Source organism: Bubalus bubalis, chromosome 3, assembly GCF_019923935.1.
Source record: "Bubalus bubalis isolate 160015118507 breed Murrah chromosome 3, NDDB_SH_1, whole genome shotgun sequence".
NCBI classification, from domain to species: Eukaryota; Metazoa; Chordata; class Mammalia; order Artiodactyla; family Bovidae; genus Bubalus; species Bubalus bubalis.
This window is the reverse complement of record NC_059159.1, coordinates 167,320,805-167,340,630: the sequence shown is the minus strand read 5'-3', so window position 1 is coordinate 167,340,630 and position 19,826 is coordinate 167,320,805. Positions and strand designations below refer to the sequence as shown.

General features: G+C 49.7%; 1 protein-coding gene across 1 annotated transcript in view; it reads right to left on the bottom strand.

Annotated features, from left to right (window-relative positions):
- The window catches only part of PAPPA (pappalysin 1), a 270,648-nt gene that overhangs the window by 53,235 nt on the left and 197,587 nt on the right, over nucleotides 1–19,826 (bottom strand). The window contains exons 14-17 of the mRNA XM_006074173.4: nucleotides 16,015–16,183; nucleotides 13,432–13,615; nucleotides 2,473–2,683; nucleotides 1,699–1,870 (exon numbers count right to left, since the gene is read on the bottom strand). Coding sequence (XP_006074235.3) covers nucleotides 1,699–1,870; nucleotides 2,473–2,683; nucleotides 13,432–13,615; nucleotides 16,015–16,183 — 736 coding nt within the window. The remainder of the gene's footprint in view (nucleotides 1–1,698; nucleotides 1,871–2,472; nucleotides 2,684–13,431; nucleotides 13,616–16,014; nucleotides 16,184–19,826) is intronic.

Below are 19,826 nucleotides of genomic sequence, written 5' to 3'. Positions count from 1 at the left end.
GAACACGCAGGTGAAGGGAGAGATCTGTCTTACTGTGATGGGGGAGGTAAGCTGAATGCACAGGTGAGACTTACTCTAAGGGAGATGGGGTTACTGATTCACAAAAGACTTTGAGCAGGGGAACTGTCATGATCACACATGTGCTCTCAACATGCCACTCTGGCTGCGATGTGGACAGTCTGCTGGAGAGGCAAGGAGAAGGCAGGGGGGCAGTCGGGAAGCTGCGTGCGGGCCAGGAGGGTGATGCTGCTAGCCTGAGTTAGGCCGGTGGCCTTGGAGACAGGTAAGGGCAGTTCAGGAGTTCGGAATGGGCAGAAGTCAGTGGCTAACTGCACATGGGAATGGGAGTAAAAGGAGCTGAGGATGCTGCTCCAACAGTGTCTAGTATTTGGTTTTTCCAGTGGTCGTGTATGGATGTGAGAGTTGGACCATAAAGAAAGCTGAGCACCAAAGAGTTGATGCTTTTGAACTGTGGTGTTGGAGGAGACTCTTGAGAGTCACTTGGACTGCAAGGAGATCCAACCAGACTGCTAAAGGAGATCAGTTCTGGGTGTTCATTGGAAGGACTGATGCTGAAGCTGAAACTCCAATCCTTTGGCCACCTCATGCAAAGAGCTGACTCATTTGAAAAGACCCTGATGCTGGGAAAGATTGAAGGCAGGAGGAGAAGGGGATGACAGAAGATGAGATGGTTGGATAGCACCACTGACTCTCAATGGACATGAGTTTGGGTAAACTCAGGGAGTTGGTGATGGACAGGGAGGCCTGGTGTGCTGCGGTTCATGGGGTTGCAAAGAGTCAGACACAACTGAGCTACCGAACTGAACTGAACTGAACTGAATACCCACTAAGCACTGACAAGAGGGAGATCCTTGCACTGGGGCCCAGTTGGCTGAACTCTGGCCTCACCTGAGTAAAGATCCTTGCCCACCTGTGAGTCATGGGGCTTGAGGCATCCACCCTAAATGGTGGGTTCTCTCAGGACTGGAGCTCCCTGTGGATCTAAGTCTTCCCTGGAGCCAGCTGGTTCCTCATTCTCTTTCCCATTCTTGATTCCCTACCTGTCTTAGTGGGTGGAGGTGGGTGTATGTAAGGATTAAGGAAATGCCATTCACAGAACTGCCTCAGCAGGGCTGCTGGGAGTGCTGAACTCAGTTACACGTGGACTGAGATAAAATTCAGTCCCCTCCATCTCCTCCCATCCTTCTTCAGTAGTCTCAAAACTGTACATCTAGTCTAAATATGGCTCCCTTTCTCCAAATGCTTGAGGAGCTACTGATGTCTCCAGATCGTGGAAATCGTGATTTTACATATTTCAGAGCAATGTAAGTGGCGATGGTGGTAAAAAGTCAACAAAACAGCCTCGGTCACTCCTTATCTTATATCAAGTTCGGACATTGGGATTTCACTTATGATTTCTCTCATTAGGTTCCTGATACTGAGATTTTTTTTCAAAGCTAAGAATCGCTGAACCAGTAATATGCAGTGTGATGGGTAGGACCATGAGGTTCAGACAGATTACAAAGAAAGATGGTGAGAACTCAGCTCCTAAACTTCTGCATGGGTGATACTGCTATTACACAATTGTAGCGTCCGCAGGGAGTCTCCTGGAGGATGTGGTTCTTAAATCCTGGCTGGTCGTTAGTAAACAGAGGGGAAAGGGGTCTAAGTGTTGACCCCAAATTCAAGGAGCCTCACCTGGGTGGCATCGCTGTCTTCACAGTTGATCCTGCACTCGCTGTTGAACTGGAAGCCGTTGGTGCACTGGTACAGCCCGTGGAATTTTGGTGGAGGAGGGTCACACGTCACAGGAACACAAGCTCCCTCCTGCCAGCTGCCATCCTGGGTACACTGGGTCTTGAAGGCCCGTCTTTCAGGAAGAGATAAAAGTAGAGACATCTCAAGGACCCAATGGCTGCAGCCACACTCTACCCACGGTCTCTGGAGCCAGCTGGCCTCACACATACCTTTCTGATTCCTGAGTCCCTGCTCATCCTATTGCATAGTGGAGGGAGTGAGGAGGGGTTAAGGTAAACGTTCACAGAACTCTTTTCTCAGGGCCGAGCAAGAGTTTCATGTGGACTGAAATAAAATCAAGCCCTGCTGGCCCGTTTCCCCCCACTTCCTTCCGGGTGCTGACGGGGGCTGCAGGGATGGTATGGATACCCACCATTTGCTGTGCACCAGGCACTCTGCACGTTCTCCACATACACATCCTCATTCATCCTTCACAACCATCTTATGCAGTGACTGCTATCATCCTCCCCATCGTATTGCTCAACAGTAGAGGCCCAGAGAACTCACACAGTCAGCAAGCAGCTGATGACAATGTCCCTCCAGATTCCCAGAGAAGAGCACGGGATGAATGGTGGGCAGAGCAGCAAGCACTTCCTTCTAACTAGACAGACCTGGCTCTCCCTGTCCCCCGGCCGGCTCCAGCTGCCGGGAGCTTGCCTCTGCAGACGCACTTACTTCTTTGACTTCCGGGAGGAGCCGGGCACGTGGTATCCAGGTCTGCACTTGTACTTGCAGAAGGAGCCCACCTTGTGCTTGTTCTCGCGGCACCGGGCCGTCTGGAGGTCTGCGTTGGGCACCGGGGGTGGAGCCAGGCACATGAGCTCGCACAGGGCCTCCGGGAAGGACCACAGCCCGTCCTCCATGCAGGTCAGGAGGCTGTTGTTGCCTGTAGGACACAGGCAGGCAGGGTTAGTGGAGGCGGGAGGTGGAGAGGCTCTGATAGACCAACTCATCCATGGCTGCCTGGACTCAAGTCAACTTGAAGAACCAGACACTTGCACGTGTAATTCCAGACCCTTCCACCTTCAGCTGAGGAGTCTAAGGAGAAGAAAGAGCTGCCACAAAAGAAAAAAAAGAAAAAAAAAGGGGAGACACAATCTGGGGAGTGATGTACCGCATGTCTACAGTGAATCCAATTCGAGGCTCCTGACTTCTGATTCTGAAACCTCTTATATTGCATAGACAAGAGACCTTCATGATCCTTGTCAACTACAAATGGGCATTTGCCAGGAGTATTTGCCAGCGACTGAACAACAAGGGCATTTGCCACCTGCCTGTGCAGAGATTGAACCCTATGCTGTTGCAGCTGCCGACCTGACCTTCAACACCCCCTGAGGGGGACTCAGGGAGGAGGGTGAGGCACTCTGTGCTCCATGGAAACTGGTGGAATGGGTCTTTAGATAGTTAGATATTTTCAGGAGCTGATTTCATGATCCCAATCCTTGGATCTCTTCATATCTAGTAAATCACTAAAGCCCTTCATGATGACATCAGTTCCTCATGACTAACAGAAAACCTTTTCTAAAGTAAGAACTTGATTACACTGAACTCCCTCTTCACCAAAATCTTATATATTAACCTTCCCCACTGCCTCTTTGGAGCAGTCCCTCAGAGCTCTCTGAAGCACTGCCTCCCAGGCTGCCTTCCTCATGTTGCCCCAGAAATAAAACTTAACTCGCAACTCTCACTTTGCACATCTTTTTAGTCCACACTTCATCCTCCCTGCTTTGCATCTGGGCCCAGAGATGAAGAAACTTGCTTTCCAGTAATTGGCAGAGTAAGTTTCCCTGATAGCTCAGCTGGTAAAGATTCTGCCTGCAATGCAGGAGAGCCTGGTTTGATTCCTGATCAGGAAGTTCCCCTGGAGAAGGGATAGGCTACCCACTCCAGTATTCTTGGGCTTCCCTCATGGCTCAGTTGGTAAAGAATTTGCCTGCAATGCAGGAGACCTGGGTTCGATCCTTGGGTTGGGAAGATCCCCTGGAGGAGGGCATGGCAACCCACTCCAGCACTCTGGCCTGGAGAATTCTCATGAACAGAAGAGCCTAGTGGGCCAAAGACCATGGGGTTGCAAAGAGTCGGACACAGCTGAGCAACTAAGCATGCAAGCTCCTATCAGAATCGACTAGGCACTCTGATTTCAGGGTGCTGTGTGACCTTCAGCTGCCACTCCCTCGCTGGGTCCCACATCCCTGAATTTGTCCGAGTCCCCCTTATGCCTGGAAGTGGCAGCCTTGTGGTATCTCGAGGCTGGATTTTCTTCTCAGGCCCCAGTATTCAGTGAAGCTTTGCCAAAGCAGTTGAGAGATGAGCACTTCTCCGCAGCCCATGCCAGCTCTAGGAGACGTACTGACTGCCACGGGGAAGCTGGCCTGATGGGAAATGTCACAAGTAAAAGTGAAACACAGAGAGGCAGGCTTTTCTCTGACAGGTCGTATGTTATTGACACACACAGCCTGCCCAGAATCTCCCCAAGACAACTGGAGATGGACCTGAAACTTGGGGCTCCCAGCCAAACTCTCCTCTTCCCAGTTATTCCTGACAGGTGTTGACAACCAGGGCTGGACACACGTGGGAGGCTCAGGGATTAGGAATTGGAGGGGTGATCAGGGTGAGACTGACATTTACCGATCAGTTACAACCGACTGAGCACTTCTGCTACATGATCTCATTTATCCTCACACAGTACTCTTAGTAGGGCAACAACTTGTATTTGAAAGCAGAGATTTAGAGAGGCAAGTGACTTGACCAAGTTTTCTGGTTAATAAAAGACAAGAGTTTAAAGCTGGTTTTGTGTAACTACAAAGACGGCTGTGGTTTTTAGTGGAAAGTTGGCTATACCTGCTTAGCAGAGACTCTGTTTTCTGTTCTGAGACAGCCAAACCCCAAATCTCCTATCTATAGAAAGAAAGCAATTGCTCCTGCCCTTCAGGATGATGAGAAGATGAAATGAAACATGTGGATGGGTAGTGTACAGGAAAATGCTACCAGTTTCCTTGATGCTCTTCCCTCCCTCCCATGTTTCCTTCTCTCTCCTTCATCTCCCACTCCTCTGAATCTCTGCCTTTAGCAGCAGCTCTGAAAGGATCACAGGAGTTGCATGAGAACCTCCATTCATTCGGGGCTTCCCAGGTGATGCTAGTGGTAAAGAACCCACCTTCCAATGCAGGAGATGTAAGAGATGTGGGTTCGATCCCTGGGTTGGGAAGATGCCCTAGAGGAGAGCATGGCAACCCACTCCAGTATTCTTGCCTGGAGAATCACCATGGACAGAGGAGCCTGGGGGACTACAGTCCATAGGGTTGCAAAGAGTCAGACATGACTGAAGTGACTTAGGACACACACACTCTATTCATTCAACAAGCATCTATTTAGTGCTTACTATGTGCCAGCTACTCTTGTCTATGTCGAGACAAGGCAACGAACAAAACAAACCCCAAACCCTGCCCTCTTGGAGCTTATATTCTAGTGGGATATGGAGAAGTTACCTGTTTAAAAAAGCAAACTATTTGGTGTGTAGAAGGTGGAAAGAACTATGGAGAGAAATAAAACAGGAAAAAGAAGAAAGAAGAGAGCATATGTAGGCTCCTCTGCTGCTTCTTTCCCTGCTCACTTGCCTCTTCCTCCTCCCATATCTGTGTGAGTCACCTGGGGAGCCCAAGACAACTTAGGGTCTGTAAGCCACACAGAGGCCACCACGTGACGAACTGGGGCACTGCACACCACAGATCTCTCTACATCGAGTAGAAAGAATAAAGGGTGTGGAAGAGGGACTCATTTGGTTTCTACAGAAGCAGAGACGGCTCCAGCACACCAGAGATTGTAAATTGCATTATTATTATTTTTGTGTGTGTGGTCTTGTGATGAAGGCCGTGTTGGAGTGCCTGGGTTTAGCAAGAGCTTAGTGGGGACTGGGAGCCACAAAAGATAAGGGGAGCACATCCTCTCTAAATTTCCCAGGAAGGATAAAATGCCTCTGGACAAAGGGTCAAGATGCTTCACAAGTACACCCTATCAGCTATGCACACCCTAGACTGTGAAGTGGACGTTGTGGTTCTCTGGTGGTGAGCTAACAGAAAAATCATAAAAGGTTAATCAAGAGAGAAAACGCAGACTAGAAATGTACATTCTTTGAGAGAGTAAATAGGAGTTAGCTGAACACTGCGGTCAGAAGAACAATGCTAACACAAGAACTGGCGATTCAGGACCATGGACATGCCCCACACCACGGCAGACCCTCAAGTGTGCGGAATCAGCATTTCCAGGCCTTAGCTGCGGCCCCCATCCTGCAGCCTCCATGCGGCTCTGAGGAAAGCAGGGTAGGACGCAGCTGTCCATGTCCTTCCCTCGTGCCCTTGGCCCTGACCTCTATGTGCTGAAGGACGCCTACCGCACCTGCAGCTGTTTGCTGCTGGAGGTCTTTCGCTCTGATCAGGGGTGTTTGGTCCGCACGCAGGGCAGGCTCACAGTGCTGAGGTGTCAATGCTCATAGAAGTAGAGCCCAAACCCGTGAAGGGGCCGGTGTATTAACACGACAATTGCCCGAGTTACAGGAACTCAGAGGAATAATCCTGCCCCGTCTCCCATGCTTTCCCAGAGGGACTGAGTCCAGCTGTCCACAGGGGTAGTGGCTTAGTGAAGCCCTGATGCTTCTGTCACGTCCACACCTTCCTCTGTTTCTTGGGGGAACGTGATTCTGCACATGCGGTGAAGGCATTTCTGAGCCTGGAGGCCCTGGCTGAGGGTAACAATGCTGAGGGCAGAGACTAGGTTTCAGAGAGTGACATGTCACGGTACTTTTGTTTGTTCATCTTTTAAAGTCAGGGAAACAAATCTTGCTCAGACTGTCTACAAATGTGGCTAAGGAAATTTCAATCTCCAGTGAGTACTAAAATGATTACAAATGTACTACCAAAAGAAATATATCTACTTTTATTATTTTGCTGTAAAGAGTGCCCAGAAGATCACATTTCTTTGAGAATACCTTTAAGACTGAAACTAACCTAGAGTAGAATCGAAGGAGGGAAATGACATGAGATCTAGGTCTGTTTTCTTAATGCCTCGTCGACCATGCTGGCATTGCCCACATCCTAAGGGCTGGGACTGCAACTTGTTCATTCTTTTATTCCCAGAACCTACCCTAGTGCCAAGCATACACACATGCATGCATGCTAATTCGCTTCAGTCGTGTCTGACTCTGTGTGACCCCATGGGCAGCAGCCCACCAGGCTCCTCTGTTCATGGGATTCCCCAGGGAAGAATACAGAGTGGTTGCCACTTCCTTCTCCAGCCAAGCATACGGGAAGTCCTAAATTTCCATTTGTTGAATGCATACTGTTGTAGTTTAGCCACGCAGTGGTATCCGACTCTGTGACTCCATGGTCTATAGCCCCACAGGCTCCTCTGTCCAAGGGGATTTCTAGGTGAGAACACTGGAGCAGGTCGCCATTTCCTTCTCCATGGGATCTTCCCAACCCAGGGATTGAACCTGCATCTCCTTCAAGTCTTCTGCAATGCAGGCAGATTCTTTATCACTGAGCTACCGTGACCTTGAACAAGTCACCTGACTTCTCTGGCCCTAGACCAAAGCCATCTTTAAGTTCTTGTCCAGTTCTAATATTTTAGGATGTGGAGGGATATTGGCCACAGAATTAAGAAAGTAAAAACACAGCTAGCTGGATGAGGATAAGGACAAATCACATTTGTAGAGTCCATGAGGTATAGGAAGAATGACTGGCCCCATTTCCTTGATCCTTCTAGTCACCCAATTTGTCCTTAATCTCATTTTGCAGGTGGGAACACTGAGTCCCCGAGTGGAAAAGTGAGCTTCTCAAACTATAGCTGGCACTCACTGCAGGTGTGTCTGACTCCTGAGTGCTCTCTTGACCACACTACAGAGCTTTTACCGAAGTGCATGGCCATAGAAGAACTGCTATCTAGAGGAAAACCTCACGGAACCAGAAACATGCATGCGTGGAGTATCTCAAAAGCAAAACTAGTCATATAATTTCACCACCCCTCCTGTCCCCACTGTCCAGAATGGTGTCTCTCACTTCCAAATTTCTTTACTGAAAGGCCCCACATGTTAGACACAGAGGAGAAGAAGAATGTGTTCAGATGCAGTCACAGTAAGGGATAACGAATGGATACTGTCCTAAGAGACAGAAAAGAGCCTGGAATGTTGGACACCTGCCATAACAGAGGGGCTGGGAATGTGCAAGTCAGATGATTTCACAAGATTGCTGGGAATGGCACGCCTAGCAAGAGAGCACCTCTTCTGGGTCGGGACCCCTGGGTCACTTTCTGGCCCCAGTGCTCATGGTAATGAATACATGACCTTGCATGAATTCTTCCTCTCTTGGACCTCAGTTTCTGCATGGCAACATGAAATGATGACTTCTGGCTTCTCCCAGCTCTGGCTGGAGAAGCTCCAATACTTTGGCCACTTGATGCAAAGAGCCGACTCACTGGAAAAGACCTTGATGCTGGGAAAGATTGAGGGCAGAAGGAGGAGGGGGCAAGAGAGGATGAGATGGTTGGATGGTATCACCATTAATGGACATGAGTTTGAGCAAAGTCCAGGAGATAGTGAAGGACAGGGAAGCCTGGCGTGCTGCAGTTCATGGGTTCGCAAAGAGTCAGACATGACTTAGCGACTGAACAGCAGCAACTAGGTTGAGAGGCATGGTTCAGAAAAGGTCAAAGGAATTCTGGAGCAGTAGCTAAAAATCCTGAGGTGAGAATACGCTTGACTTTTGAAACTTGAGCACTGTTCAGAATGAAGTGAAGGTGGAGGTGGGGGATGAGGGAGACAGAAGAATTATCTAAGAGAGAAAAGAAATCTATTGCTTCCTCTTATCACTGCTCACATCTAAAGACTTCGTCATTAGCATCTGTGTGATCTTGAACAAGTTTTCTTTTCCACGGTGCTCCTCTGTCCCCAGGAAGGATTGGGTAGTGGTTTACCATTAACCACTACTGGAGTAGGAAATGGCAACCCACTCCAGTATTCTTGCCTGGAGAATTCCATGGACAGTATAGTCCATGGGGTGGCAAAGAGTCAGACACGACTGAGCAACTAACACTTATCATTAACACACAGTGGGGGCTGGGACCCAGTGACATTCTAGACCCTGCCATCTCCAAAGCACTAGGATGATAAGATGAGGAGAGTAGCCTGCACTTAGGAGTGATACAAGAAGTCCTCTTTGGCAGTGACCCTGGTTTTGTGGGAAAGATGCCTTGATGAGACCCTTAGGATAAAGCTGAATCCTTCAGGTCTGGCTATCTGCTTCTGAGAAAGATGAAAGGGTCTCTGCCTGAGAGAGGAGAGGGGATGTGAAAATCCTACAGGGAGAAAGATCAGGACAGGTCTCTGAGGGAGAGGGTAAGTGGCGAGGAAGACAGTGAGGGGCTGGCAGGAAGGTTAACCGCTGGACACTGAAGGACATGGCCATTCCACTCATCAGTACAGTAGAGTCTAAGGAATCAGAAAATGCTCCATGGTATTGTGTATTTTCTGGAAACCAGTGACTAGACTGAGTTTAAATCTCGGACCTTCGATAGAAGTAGAGAGTGGGCCTCTTAGAAAGACTTTTTTTTTTTTTTTGGCTGAGCTGCATGGCATATGGAATCTTAGTTCCCTGACCAGGGACCAAACCCACACCCCCTGCAGTGGAAGCATAGAGTCTAAGCCACTGGACCACCAGGGAAGTCCCTGGAGAGATCTTTGTGGGATGAGGGCACGCTTGCTTTAGAAGCCCATCTCCAGAATCAACATCCAGTGCACCTCACGTAGTTGAGTTGAAATTGACAAGGTCAGGGATGCAACGATGCATTTTTAGCCATTGAGTTAAACATTTATGATTCTGAGACTGAGGCCTTTCTTTTAAACTTGAGGACTTTCCCCCTCATGCTGTGTGTAGGTGCAGTGGGTGCTGTTAGTACTCATGTGATAAAGGGCCCTGGCAGGAATGATTGCAGAGCTGTGGGCTTGCAGGGTATCTTGTGGACATCTTGATGAAGGCTCAGAACTTAAGGGGAAGTCAGGATATTCGAGAAAAGTTTGCCCAGATTCTAAGGGACTGGTGTGTTTGCGGTGCTGTTCACACCCGCGTTACACTGGTCTTGGGGCCACACTCAGTGCTTCTCCTGGGTGGAAGCTTCTGGTCCAAGCACATTAACCTCTAGGTCCTGAGTGGAATGCAGAGGATGGAGCAAGTCTCCACAGGTCCCAGGACTAAGGCCTCCATGGGATAAAGAGGTCAGGGGCCAAGAGGGCAGCCACTGCCTAATTCTCACAAGAGTGCCTCTTGGAGATGAGTATTTACTAAGTACTTACTCTGGTTTTGGCAATTTTATTCATACCATCTCTTTTAATCCTCACTATGACCCTTCAATGTGGACGCTTTTATGCCCGTTTTACGAATGAGAGTACTGAGGCTCAAGGATGTGAAATTGCTCTTCTAGGATCTACTAACATCTCCCAGTGTGAAATTCATCTCCTGAGACCAGACAGCTGGGGCAGAACCAAGAGTTCAATCCCCCTCTGTCTGATGAAAGCACACACTCCTTTTGCTTAAATCTTGCTGTGGGGAAGGAAAAACAAAGGGCATAAAGGGAACCAAACAAGAAATGGGGGAAAATTTTGTTTTGATCACCCCTAGTTAAGAATATTCCTGCAGTGCAGGAGACCCGGGTTCAATCCCTGGGTTGGGAAAATTCCCTGCAGAAGGGAATAGCAACTCAATCTAGTGTTCTTGCCTGGAAAATTTCATGGACAGAGGAGCCTGGTAGGCTACAGTCCATGGGGTCACAAAGAGTTGGACACGACTGAGGGACTAACACTTTCACTTTGGCCTTCCCTGGTGGCCCAGATGGTAAAGAGCCTGCCAATGCAGGAGACATTAGAGATGCAGGTTCAGTCCCTGGGTTGGGAAGATCCCCTGGAAAAGGGAATGGCTATCCACTCCAGTATTCCTGTCTGGAGAATTCCATGGGCAGAGAGCCTGGCAGGCTATATAGTCCATGGAGTCACAAAGAGTCGGACATGACTGAACGACTAACACTTTCACTTTATCTTTTCGCTTAAGAAGCAAGGAACTATTAACAAGTTCAAGAGAGAGGCCCAGGACCTCTGCCCAGCCTTTGCTGGCAGCAGACCCAAGCCAAAGCATTGGGCCTGGAATCTGAGCATCCGACAATGCTGAGAACCAAGGGCATGGTATGGCAGCGGGTCCTAGTGGGTCACTGTGGCCACTGGAGAGGTGCTGCCCTGTATTCTCAAGGGACGAGCAAAGTGGGGATCAACACCATCAAAATGACAGTTCTTCTAGGGTCACACCTCCACAGTGAGGTCACCCCTCCACCATAGTCAGCAAAGAAGCAATGAAGGACAATCACTCTGATTAAGGATTACTATTGCCGCCCTCATTGTGGCTAATAATCGATGCTGATTTATACACCTCCCTTATACACCTCCCTTTCCCAAGGACCTCTGACTCAGAGGGGAAGTGTGATGTCCTAGTCTGGAGTTATTAATAAGTCCCATGTCTAAGCAGATGGGGCCAGGGACAGGCTCAGATAAGGTGGAGGGTTTGCAATTTCCACTTGTCTCTTTATCTCTCTCAGATCTCAATCTCTAGGGCAGCTCAAATAAAATGTCTATAACTTTTACACTCAAATCTTCTTGGCTAAAAATATGAGGGGACTTTGGTTACTTGATGCAAAGAGCCAACTCATTGGAAAAGACATTGGTGCTGGGAAAGATTGAGGGCAAGAGAAGAAGGGGGAGGCAGGATGAGATGGTTGGATAGCATCACCAACTCAATGGATGTGAGTCTGAGCAAGCTCCGGGAGTTGGTGATGGACAGGGAAGCCTGGCGTGCTGCAGTCCATGGGGTCACAAAGAGTCAGACACGACTGAGCAGCTGAACAATAGGAAAGGATGTATCCCAGAAGTGTTTTCTGCTTCTCTTCTGGGGAAGTTCAGTGAGATATCTGGGTCCTTCATTCATTTATTAAAAGAAACATTTTTTGTGGTTTTACTTTCATCGATTCATTCAGCTGCTCAGTCTATACACTTTATTGAGTCTTACTATGTGTAGAAATCTTTCAAAGTTCTAAATCTTCTTGAAAACTTGGAGACACTATCAACCCTCTCCAATCATCCAAATGCCTGGAACTCATGAATTTGTAATATGACATCTAAGTGAAAGTGAAATTGAAGTTGCTCAGTCATGTCCAACTCTTTGCAACCCCATGGACTATAGCCTACCAGGCTCCTCCGTCCATGGAATTCTCTGGGCAAGAACACTGGAGTGGGCTGCCATTTCCTTCTCCAATATGACATCTAAGTTGAAGGGAATTTACAGACCTCCCCCCAAACCCCCACACAACACACAGAAGTCTGCTCATTCCCACTCTATAGCATGACGGATCCCAAGGTAGGACCCATACTTAGTGAGATATCATTTTGGTTATCTGATGTAGGGGCAATGTTTCCTCTGATAAACCAAGCAAAGGAAAGTCCTGGCACCTCTGAGAACTGGGTATAATGTCCAAACCTAACACTCAACTAGAAGCCAAGACTGTCGTTCTGATGCTGCTGCTAACTTGCTCTGTGATTCTGTGCAAGTTTCCACCTTCCTATCACTAGACCTCAGTTTCATCATCTTTCCAATAATCAGTTACTCCTGCCGAGCTGAAAGAACCCTTTTGGTCTTGAGAGTCTGGGTCACCCAGGTCAGCCTCTCACTCATTTCCAACATGAGTCCTCTTCTCCAGTCTGCCAGACTATGTCTTCTTGCCTGAATATCCCAGCACCTGGCCCAGGAGGTGCCCACTAGCTCTTCCCTCCTAGAGTGAGTCCCCTTTGAGCTAGCCCTTCCTAAGGGGCAGCAGTGGGCTTTGGAGAAAGACGGACCTGGGCCCCGTGGTGGAGCCCTCCAGGAAAAGCATGGCCTTGGACAAGTTCTTTCAACTCTGAACCTTGAGTTTCTCCTCTGTGAAAATTAAAATAATAATAATACTTTCCTCTTAGACTTACTGGACTCTCACCCTTCCCAATGAACTAGTCACATCAGTTCCACATGCTATTTTCTTAGAATCTTCTCTTTCCTTCTACTTTCCCTCCCTTCCTGCTTTTCTCTTTCCACTTTTGCCAGATTTGGAAGATCTTCGAGACACCATCAGAGAAGGCAATGGCACCCCACTCCAGTACTCTTGCCTGGAAAATCCCATGGACGGAGGAGCCTGGTGAGCTGCAGTCCATGGGGTAGCTAAGAGTCGGACACAACTGAGCGACTTCACTTTCACTTTTCACTTTCATGCATTGGAGAAGGCAATGGCACCCCACTCCAGTACTCTTGCCTGGAGAATCCCAGGGACAGGGAGCCTGATGGGCTGCCGTCTATGGGGTCACACAGAGTTGGACATGACTGAAGCGACACAGCAGCAGCAGCAGAGATGCCACGCTTGTCCACACTCTACTCTCTCCCCAGCTGCACAAGGCAGTTTGCATGGATGGGTTGCATAGAACAGGTGGGAGGGATCAGAAGCAAAGACAACACGCTGTCCAAGCCCTGGTGCTGAGTCCCCGAAGGAGGATCTGGAAGCGGCCACTGGGTCTCGTACCTTTCAGCTGCGCCGGGTGGCGGCACTGGAAGGAGCACTTGCTGCCAAAGGTGGTGCCCTCGAGGCAGGAGAACGAGGCGGCGTAGACGTGGTGCTGATCCGGGACGCCACAGTCCACTGGCTCGCACGCCACCTGCTTGTTCCACTTGCCCTCCGTGCAGGTCACCGTGACGCTGGGTCCTGTCTGGAAGACGGAGGCGGGCACTGTGAGATGCGGCAGGCAGAAACCCACCCATGGGAAAAACCCTTCTCCCCTGGGCTACGGCACTCGGAGATCCATGCTCGACATTTAGCTCCCTTTTCGGGATCCCTGCAACTGTTTGAAAGAGGTACTTCAGTTCCCACTTTACAGCTGCCGAAACTGAGGCTCGGAAACATTAAGTGACTAGCTCCAAGTTTCATAGCTGGACAAAGGCTAAGTGGGAATTGAGCCCAAAGACACAGCTCCGCACGGCTGTCTGGAGAGTCTCCCAGATAGTTATTTCCATCGTGTTGCTGCGAATCTTAAGGCTCAGACTTCTCAGGGCCAGAGGACTTCTTTCATGAAATAGCCTCTGAAACACAGCACAAGAGTGGGATGCTGGATGTTAACGTTTGTATCTTTTCCTGGCCCTGGGGGAGCGGAGGCGATTGTGCTTGGCACAGAGTGGGCATCACCCTGGGGGGATGGGAGAACAGGATTTGGTTCTGGGCGCTGTGAGATCATGGGCAAGTCCCCTTCCTCACCTGAGCTATCCTTTTGGCATTGAAGCCAAGCATTGCTCTAAGAGCCACTCCCTGCTCCAACATATGATGCTTCAACATCTGGGAGAAGTGGGTATGAAGAAGGAAGGAGGCTAGGCAAACGGAAGGGTCGACAGGGATTCGACACAAATTAGAAGACAGCACGGCTGGGGGTAAGAGGGCAAGTTCAGGCTGCAGGGCCAAGGCAGGGTCCGTCCACGGCAGCCCACCCCTGGGGGCCTCCAGTCAAGGAGGAAGCTGCCACATCCCAGGCGTTCAGGGATGCCAGATGTTGAGCTGGGATTTTAAAAGCATGGGACAATGTTCCCCTCTTCAGTGCCCGTCAGAGGGATGAAAGGTCCCTCACTGCCAAAGCCAGCTTAATTGCTTTCACAGGAGTTCAGACCTGCTGTGTCTGACACACGGAAGCAGGTGTCTAAGCAACTGAGGGCCCCAGAGCTCCTCGGTGGGACTCTGCAAGTCCAGAAGCTCTGTGCAAACAGGCATTCCCAGCAATAAGGAATGTGCCCTTGCCCCCAGAGCATGAAGGGGGAGTCTGTTGGCAGGGTCCCACAAGAGGCTACACATGGAATCCCCAAATTTCAGGGCTCAATTCCCTGCTCCTCCCCGTTACCCACCTGAGACCGCACAGCCACATTGGCTGAAAGCACCATTATAGCACATCTAAGTCCACCCGAGGCCGCTATCCTCCAGCAGGACTCAGCCTCTTCCCAAGGCTCCCCCGTGGCTGGACTCCAAGCCACACCCATGTGGGCCGCTAGAAGGACCTTCATCACCCATGATCTGACCACGTCACTTCCTTCAACAGCTCCCTGCTGCCCTAAAGAGGACCCTCCCACTCCCTGACCAAGCTAGCAGGGCCGTGGACCAGCACACCTTGCTTGCCTCTTCAGCCTCACTGCTTGGGGAAGTTCAGTAAAACAAACGTCTGTCTGTGGCACCCTCCTTCTCACCAACGGGCATCCACATATTCCTGTCCATGCCCAGAGCCTACCTCCTTCCCTCCCTGCAATGCACGACCCTCTGCCTATCTCTCCGGTTCTCAGTTTTCATGTCACCTCTTCCAGGGAGCTTTCCTCGACTGTCCCTGTGCTTCCAGAACACCCTGCACTTCCCTTCACAATGTTTATCACACGGTACGGCCATTACTCACGCATGGTCTGCTCCTGGTCACTAGTCACTAAGCTCCTTAAGAGGAGGAACTAGGCTCATCTTAGTGACTTTTTTCTCTAGCACCTAGTACAGCATACCTGGTGACTCAGACAGTAAAGAATCTGCCTGTAGTGCGGGAGACCTGAGCTCGATCCCCGGGTTGGGAGGATCCCCTGGAGAAGGGAAGAAGTATTCTTGTCTGGAGAATCCCCATGGAAAGAGGAGCCTCGCAGGCTGCAGTCCATGGAGTCACAAAGAGTTGGACATGACTGAGCGGCTAAGCACACACACAGTACAGCATCTGGTTCCCAGTGCACAGAGGTTTGAATGAATGAGCATCGCATTGAAGGGGGCTCTCCTCTTCTGAAACCAGCCCACTCAATTGTAGCAGGGTTCTGACTGTGAGGGCTTCAGTCCAAAAGTCATGCTCAGCCCATGGTTTTCCAGATTTTCAACCTACACGGGGGACGCTGGTACCTGTGGTATGAATCACTACTCTGCACAGGAACCATTGTCTCAGAAATCCCAGACTGAGGCGGTCTTTCACTCAAGCCACGCCTCTTTACTGAGCACCTACTATGCGGCAGCAGTGCTTCAAATGCTGAGGATTCAGCAGAGGACAGGTGCAACAGCCGCTCAGCCTTTCGTGGGCTGGAGAGGGCCTCTGAGCCCGGCATCCACACACACCTGGCTTTTGATGAGCTCGTCATCCCGCTGTATCTGGAGCACGTAGCCTGTCCGGCAGCGCACAGCGCACCGGGCTCCGTGGTAGCCGTCACTGCTGGAGCAGTTGAGCGAAGCGTTCTCCACAGCCAGCTTTGGGCAGTCCGCGGCCTCGCATGCGAAGTGCACACAGCTGAGGAGAAAGGGAACAAGAGGGTGAGGGGGCGCTTTCTTGCAGGACCGACGCACTCCAGCCGGAAGACAAAGGCCAGCGGGCTTCCGCTCCAAATTTCAGGAGGCTGACACAGGAGACACACAGAGTGGACAAGACTCCGGAGGAGCAGTGGCCAAAGTTTATCACTAAGAGCACAGTTTATGGAAACAGACAAAGCAGGGCCCAAATCCTGCATCTTAAAAACCTTACAAATTACAAATCTTCAAATGCTGTAGAACCTCCATTTTTCCATCTGCAAAATGGGAATTATTATGATTACAGCAAGAGTTTGTTGAATCTCTTATCTGCCAGGCACTGAGCTGAATGAAAGCCTTTTCATATTTTATAACAGCACTCACTTCCGGGGATCGTTGTGAGAATTAAATCAGATAGTTGAGCCAAAGCATGGAGTGGAATTCCTGGCACATAAGGACACTAAGGTATGGGTAAATCTATGCTCTATTACCTACAAGCTGTCTAACTTTGGGCAAGGTCCATCGCCTCTCTGAGTGTAGTGTACTCCCAGATTCAGCTAACCCATAGCTCCATAAGATTCAACTGCGGTCCTGAAGGTGGAAGTCTTTTATAAACTAAAGTGACTTCAGAATGGTTAATAAAGTTGTGCAGAGATCATGCCATGCATCTTACTGTGGCTGCTGTTGCCACCTTCCTCCCAATCGGAATTTACTTGTTCAAGTCTGAGCTCCATGAAAGAGTCTACAGGAAGCTTTCTCGTGTCGCCAGGCAAGCTCCCTTGCAGCACTGGGCCCTCCTTTCTCTCACGCCCTGGCCTCTTGTTCCATGCACTGATCACAGGTCTGGGGTGCCTGCCATGTGCCGGAATGCGTGCTAACCCTTCAGGAAACGGAAACAACAGAAAACCCCCACGCTTAGATGATCTTTCCCCTTATATTACCGTCACGCAGACGCTTAATAACATTAGCAACCATTCACTGATTGCTTATATACATGAGCTCACCCATCCTCGCAGCGACCTATGAGCTAAGTGTTACTCATTTTACTGTTGGAAAGTCGGGGAGCAGCGATATCGAGTTACTTGTTTAAGTTCCAATCCAGATGTGTGACTCCAAAGTCCTCATTATTAACCTCACCCCACACCTGGACTGGAACTTCCCTGAGGGTAGAGATAATGCCTGTTTCATTTCGGAGTACTTCGCATTGCCAAGGAAAATGCCTGGGATGAAACAGATGTCTCCTAACTAGCAAGGAACAAACGGTGGCAGTGTCTTGCAACAGCTCTTAAGTGCTCTGCAAACATCGGGATATTGAATTTGAAGGTTGCTAGGAGGCAGTTCTCTCTAATGCTGCCCCTCTGGCCCTGTCTACCCCAACACCTGGCGTATGACATATACAGATAGCTGGGGTTGCCATTCAGAGCCTTAAAGTGTTTGTTTTCCTGTTTCTATCGAGGACACGTGGAGCGGGGTGGGGGTCAAACCAACTTAAGAAGGAACTCTCAACTTTTTGCTTGGTGTTTCAGGACACCCCACACTGAGGGTTTTATAGGAATGCGGTTATTCATTCCTGGTCTGTATCCCCTGCTCAAAAGTGCGGTGAAAAAGTGGGATAACTGAGTGCAGGAGTGAGGAACAAACATCTCCAGCACTTAGCACAAACAAACTCACTTTTAAAATACTGGGACAAAGGCAAGTGTTCGGTTCAGGTCTCAGACCCACACTGATGTACGCTTTGTAGCTTCCATATACCCGCCTCCCCTTTACAAGCGCAGGATGAGCTCGGATGAAGCGACACTCGCTGAGACTTTCTGATGCCCTGCCCTTTTTCCTGCTCTGACAGCCTCTGCACTGCGCCACCCGGAAGACTAGCTGTGGAGTCAACATGAGGTCTTTGACACCAAACAATGCATCTGTTCATGTTGTGTAAGAGCTGGGGGAAACAGCCACATGGTTCCAATTTAAATAGATTTAAGTCCATAAGCTACCAGCCTCTAAGCGGGTCTTCTGACCTTTGCCTTACAGTTTGACCATTCTCGCTCTGCACACCCAGGAGGCCCCCGCTCTCCCATCTGATGACGGACTGGGGGGGCCTCTGGGAACCCTTTTTGAAAGACAAGGGCTCTGGGCTTCTCTGCGCTGTGTGGCCATTAAGGTAAAAAAAAAAAAAATGCTCTCCCTCCTTCTGTGCACATTAAGGTTCTCCATCGTAGGAAAAGGAGAAACTAAAAAACTTTATTTCCTCGAACAGAAAGGACCTACAGCTTAGCAGGTGGGCAGATCTGGGCTCCAGCCCAGGCTCACCATTTGTCAGTTGTTTGATCTTGGAAAGTCATGTAACAACCTGAGCCTCAGGTTCCTCCTCTGTTGAGTGGAGGCCATAAAGTGACCCATCTCTCAAGACTGTCAAAACAAGATGACATGTCATCTATTCAGGACACCTGCCTGGGGATCTCACTGCGCGGCGGACACCACTGTAAACACTCTGGGTTTGAGGAGGGAGGGCACGTGCCAAAGGCAAGTCATGAATAGGCCAGTTTTAGATGGGAAAGTGCATACAGTAGGGGCACTAACCCAGGTGAATCTACAGAGGGCAGCACCTGGGGGAGGGGTGGGTGGGACACTCTGCACAGAGGGGTCGGGGAAGCCTCCTCTGGGGACACCTGAGCTGAGACTCGGATGAAACGAAGGGGATCAGCCACGTGAAGGTTTGGAGCAGAGGGAATTCCAGGCAGAGCGAAGGGCATGTGCAAAGGTCCAGGACAGGTTGGAGCTCAGCGTGTTTGCAGAACAGAAAGGCCTGTGCATGAGAAATGCTAGGGAAACTATGATGTACCACGAGAAGGGGGTCCCTCTCCTCTGGCTCCTCCTACTACAGAAGGAAAACATCCCCTATTCACATGGGCTGCCTGACCAAAAAAAGTCTTTGTTCAAATGGGGAGAGCTGATGACCAGTCAACTTTCTCCATTGCAGGACTTCTCAGAACCTTGAATTCTAACGCATATGCTGGGTTTCCAGAAGGGACTAATGCATGCATAACTTCCCGAGCTCTGATAGCCTTTCCCTGTGGCACGTTTCTTAGGACTAGGGTCCTCTGGAATGTATTTTAGGGAATGCGGCCTCCCTGCATTTCAGGACATTCATCTGCACCTGGCTTATAGGCTTGAGGACAGGAAAGAAAGGGGATGAGAAAGCACTATGCCCCAGGTATTGGCAGCTGTGTTTTACCTACATCATCTTATCCGCATCCTCATTGTAATTCCATGAGGTAGGGTTATTATTCCCATTTGTGAGAAGAAGAGACTAAGACTAAGCGAGTTTAAATCACTTGCCCAAAGGCACTTGGCATGGACAGGACTCCGGTGTGGACAGGATTCCGGCATGGATCTGCCTCTCTGACCCTAAGTCCCTGCTCTTCCCTTTATTGTCCTGTTAGCTGGAAAGGGCTGTGTGAACACATTGCCCCAAAATGATAAACATCACCCCCAGAGGCCCCTCCCAAATAACTCCCTGACACAGCTCTGTCATTTCTGAAACACAAAAACAAAAATCAAAACAAGGAAAACAAAACAAAAGCCTCTGCCTTCATTAAAAAAGAAAAGGAGCGGGGGAGGGATTTCATACCAGCGATGGGCTGTCATAAAAT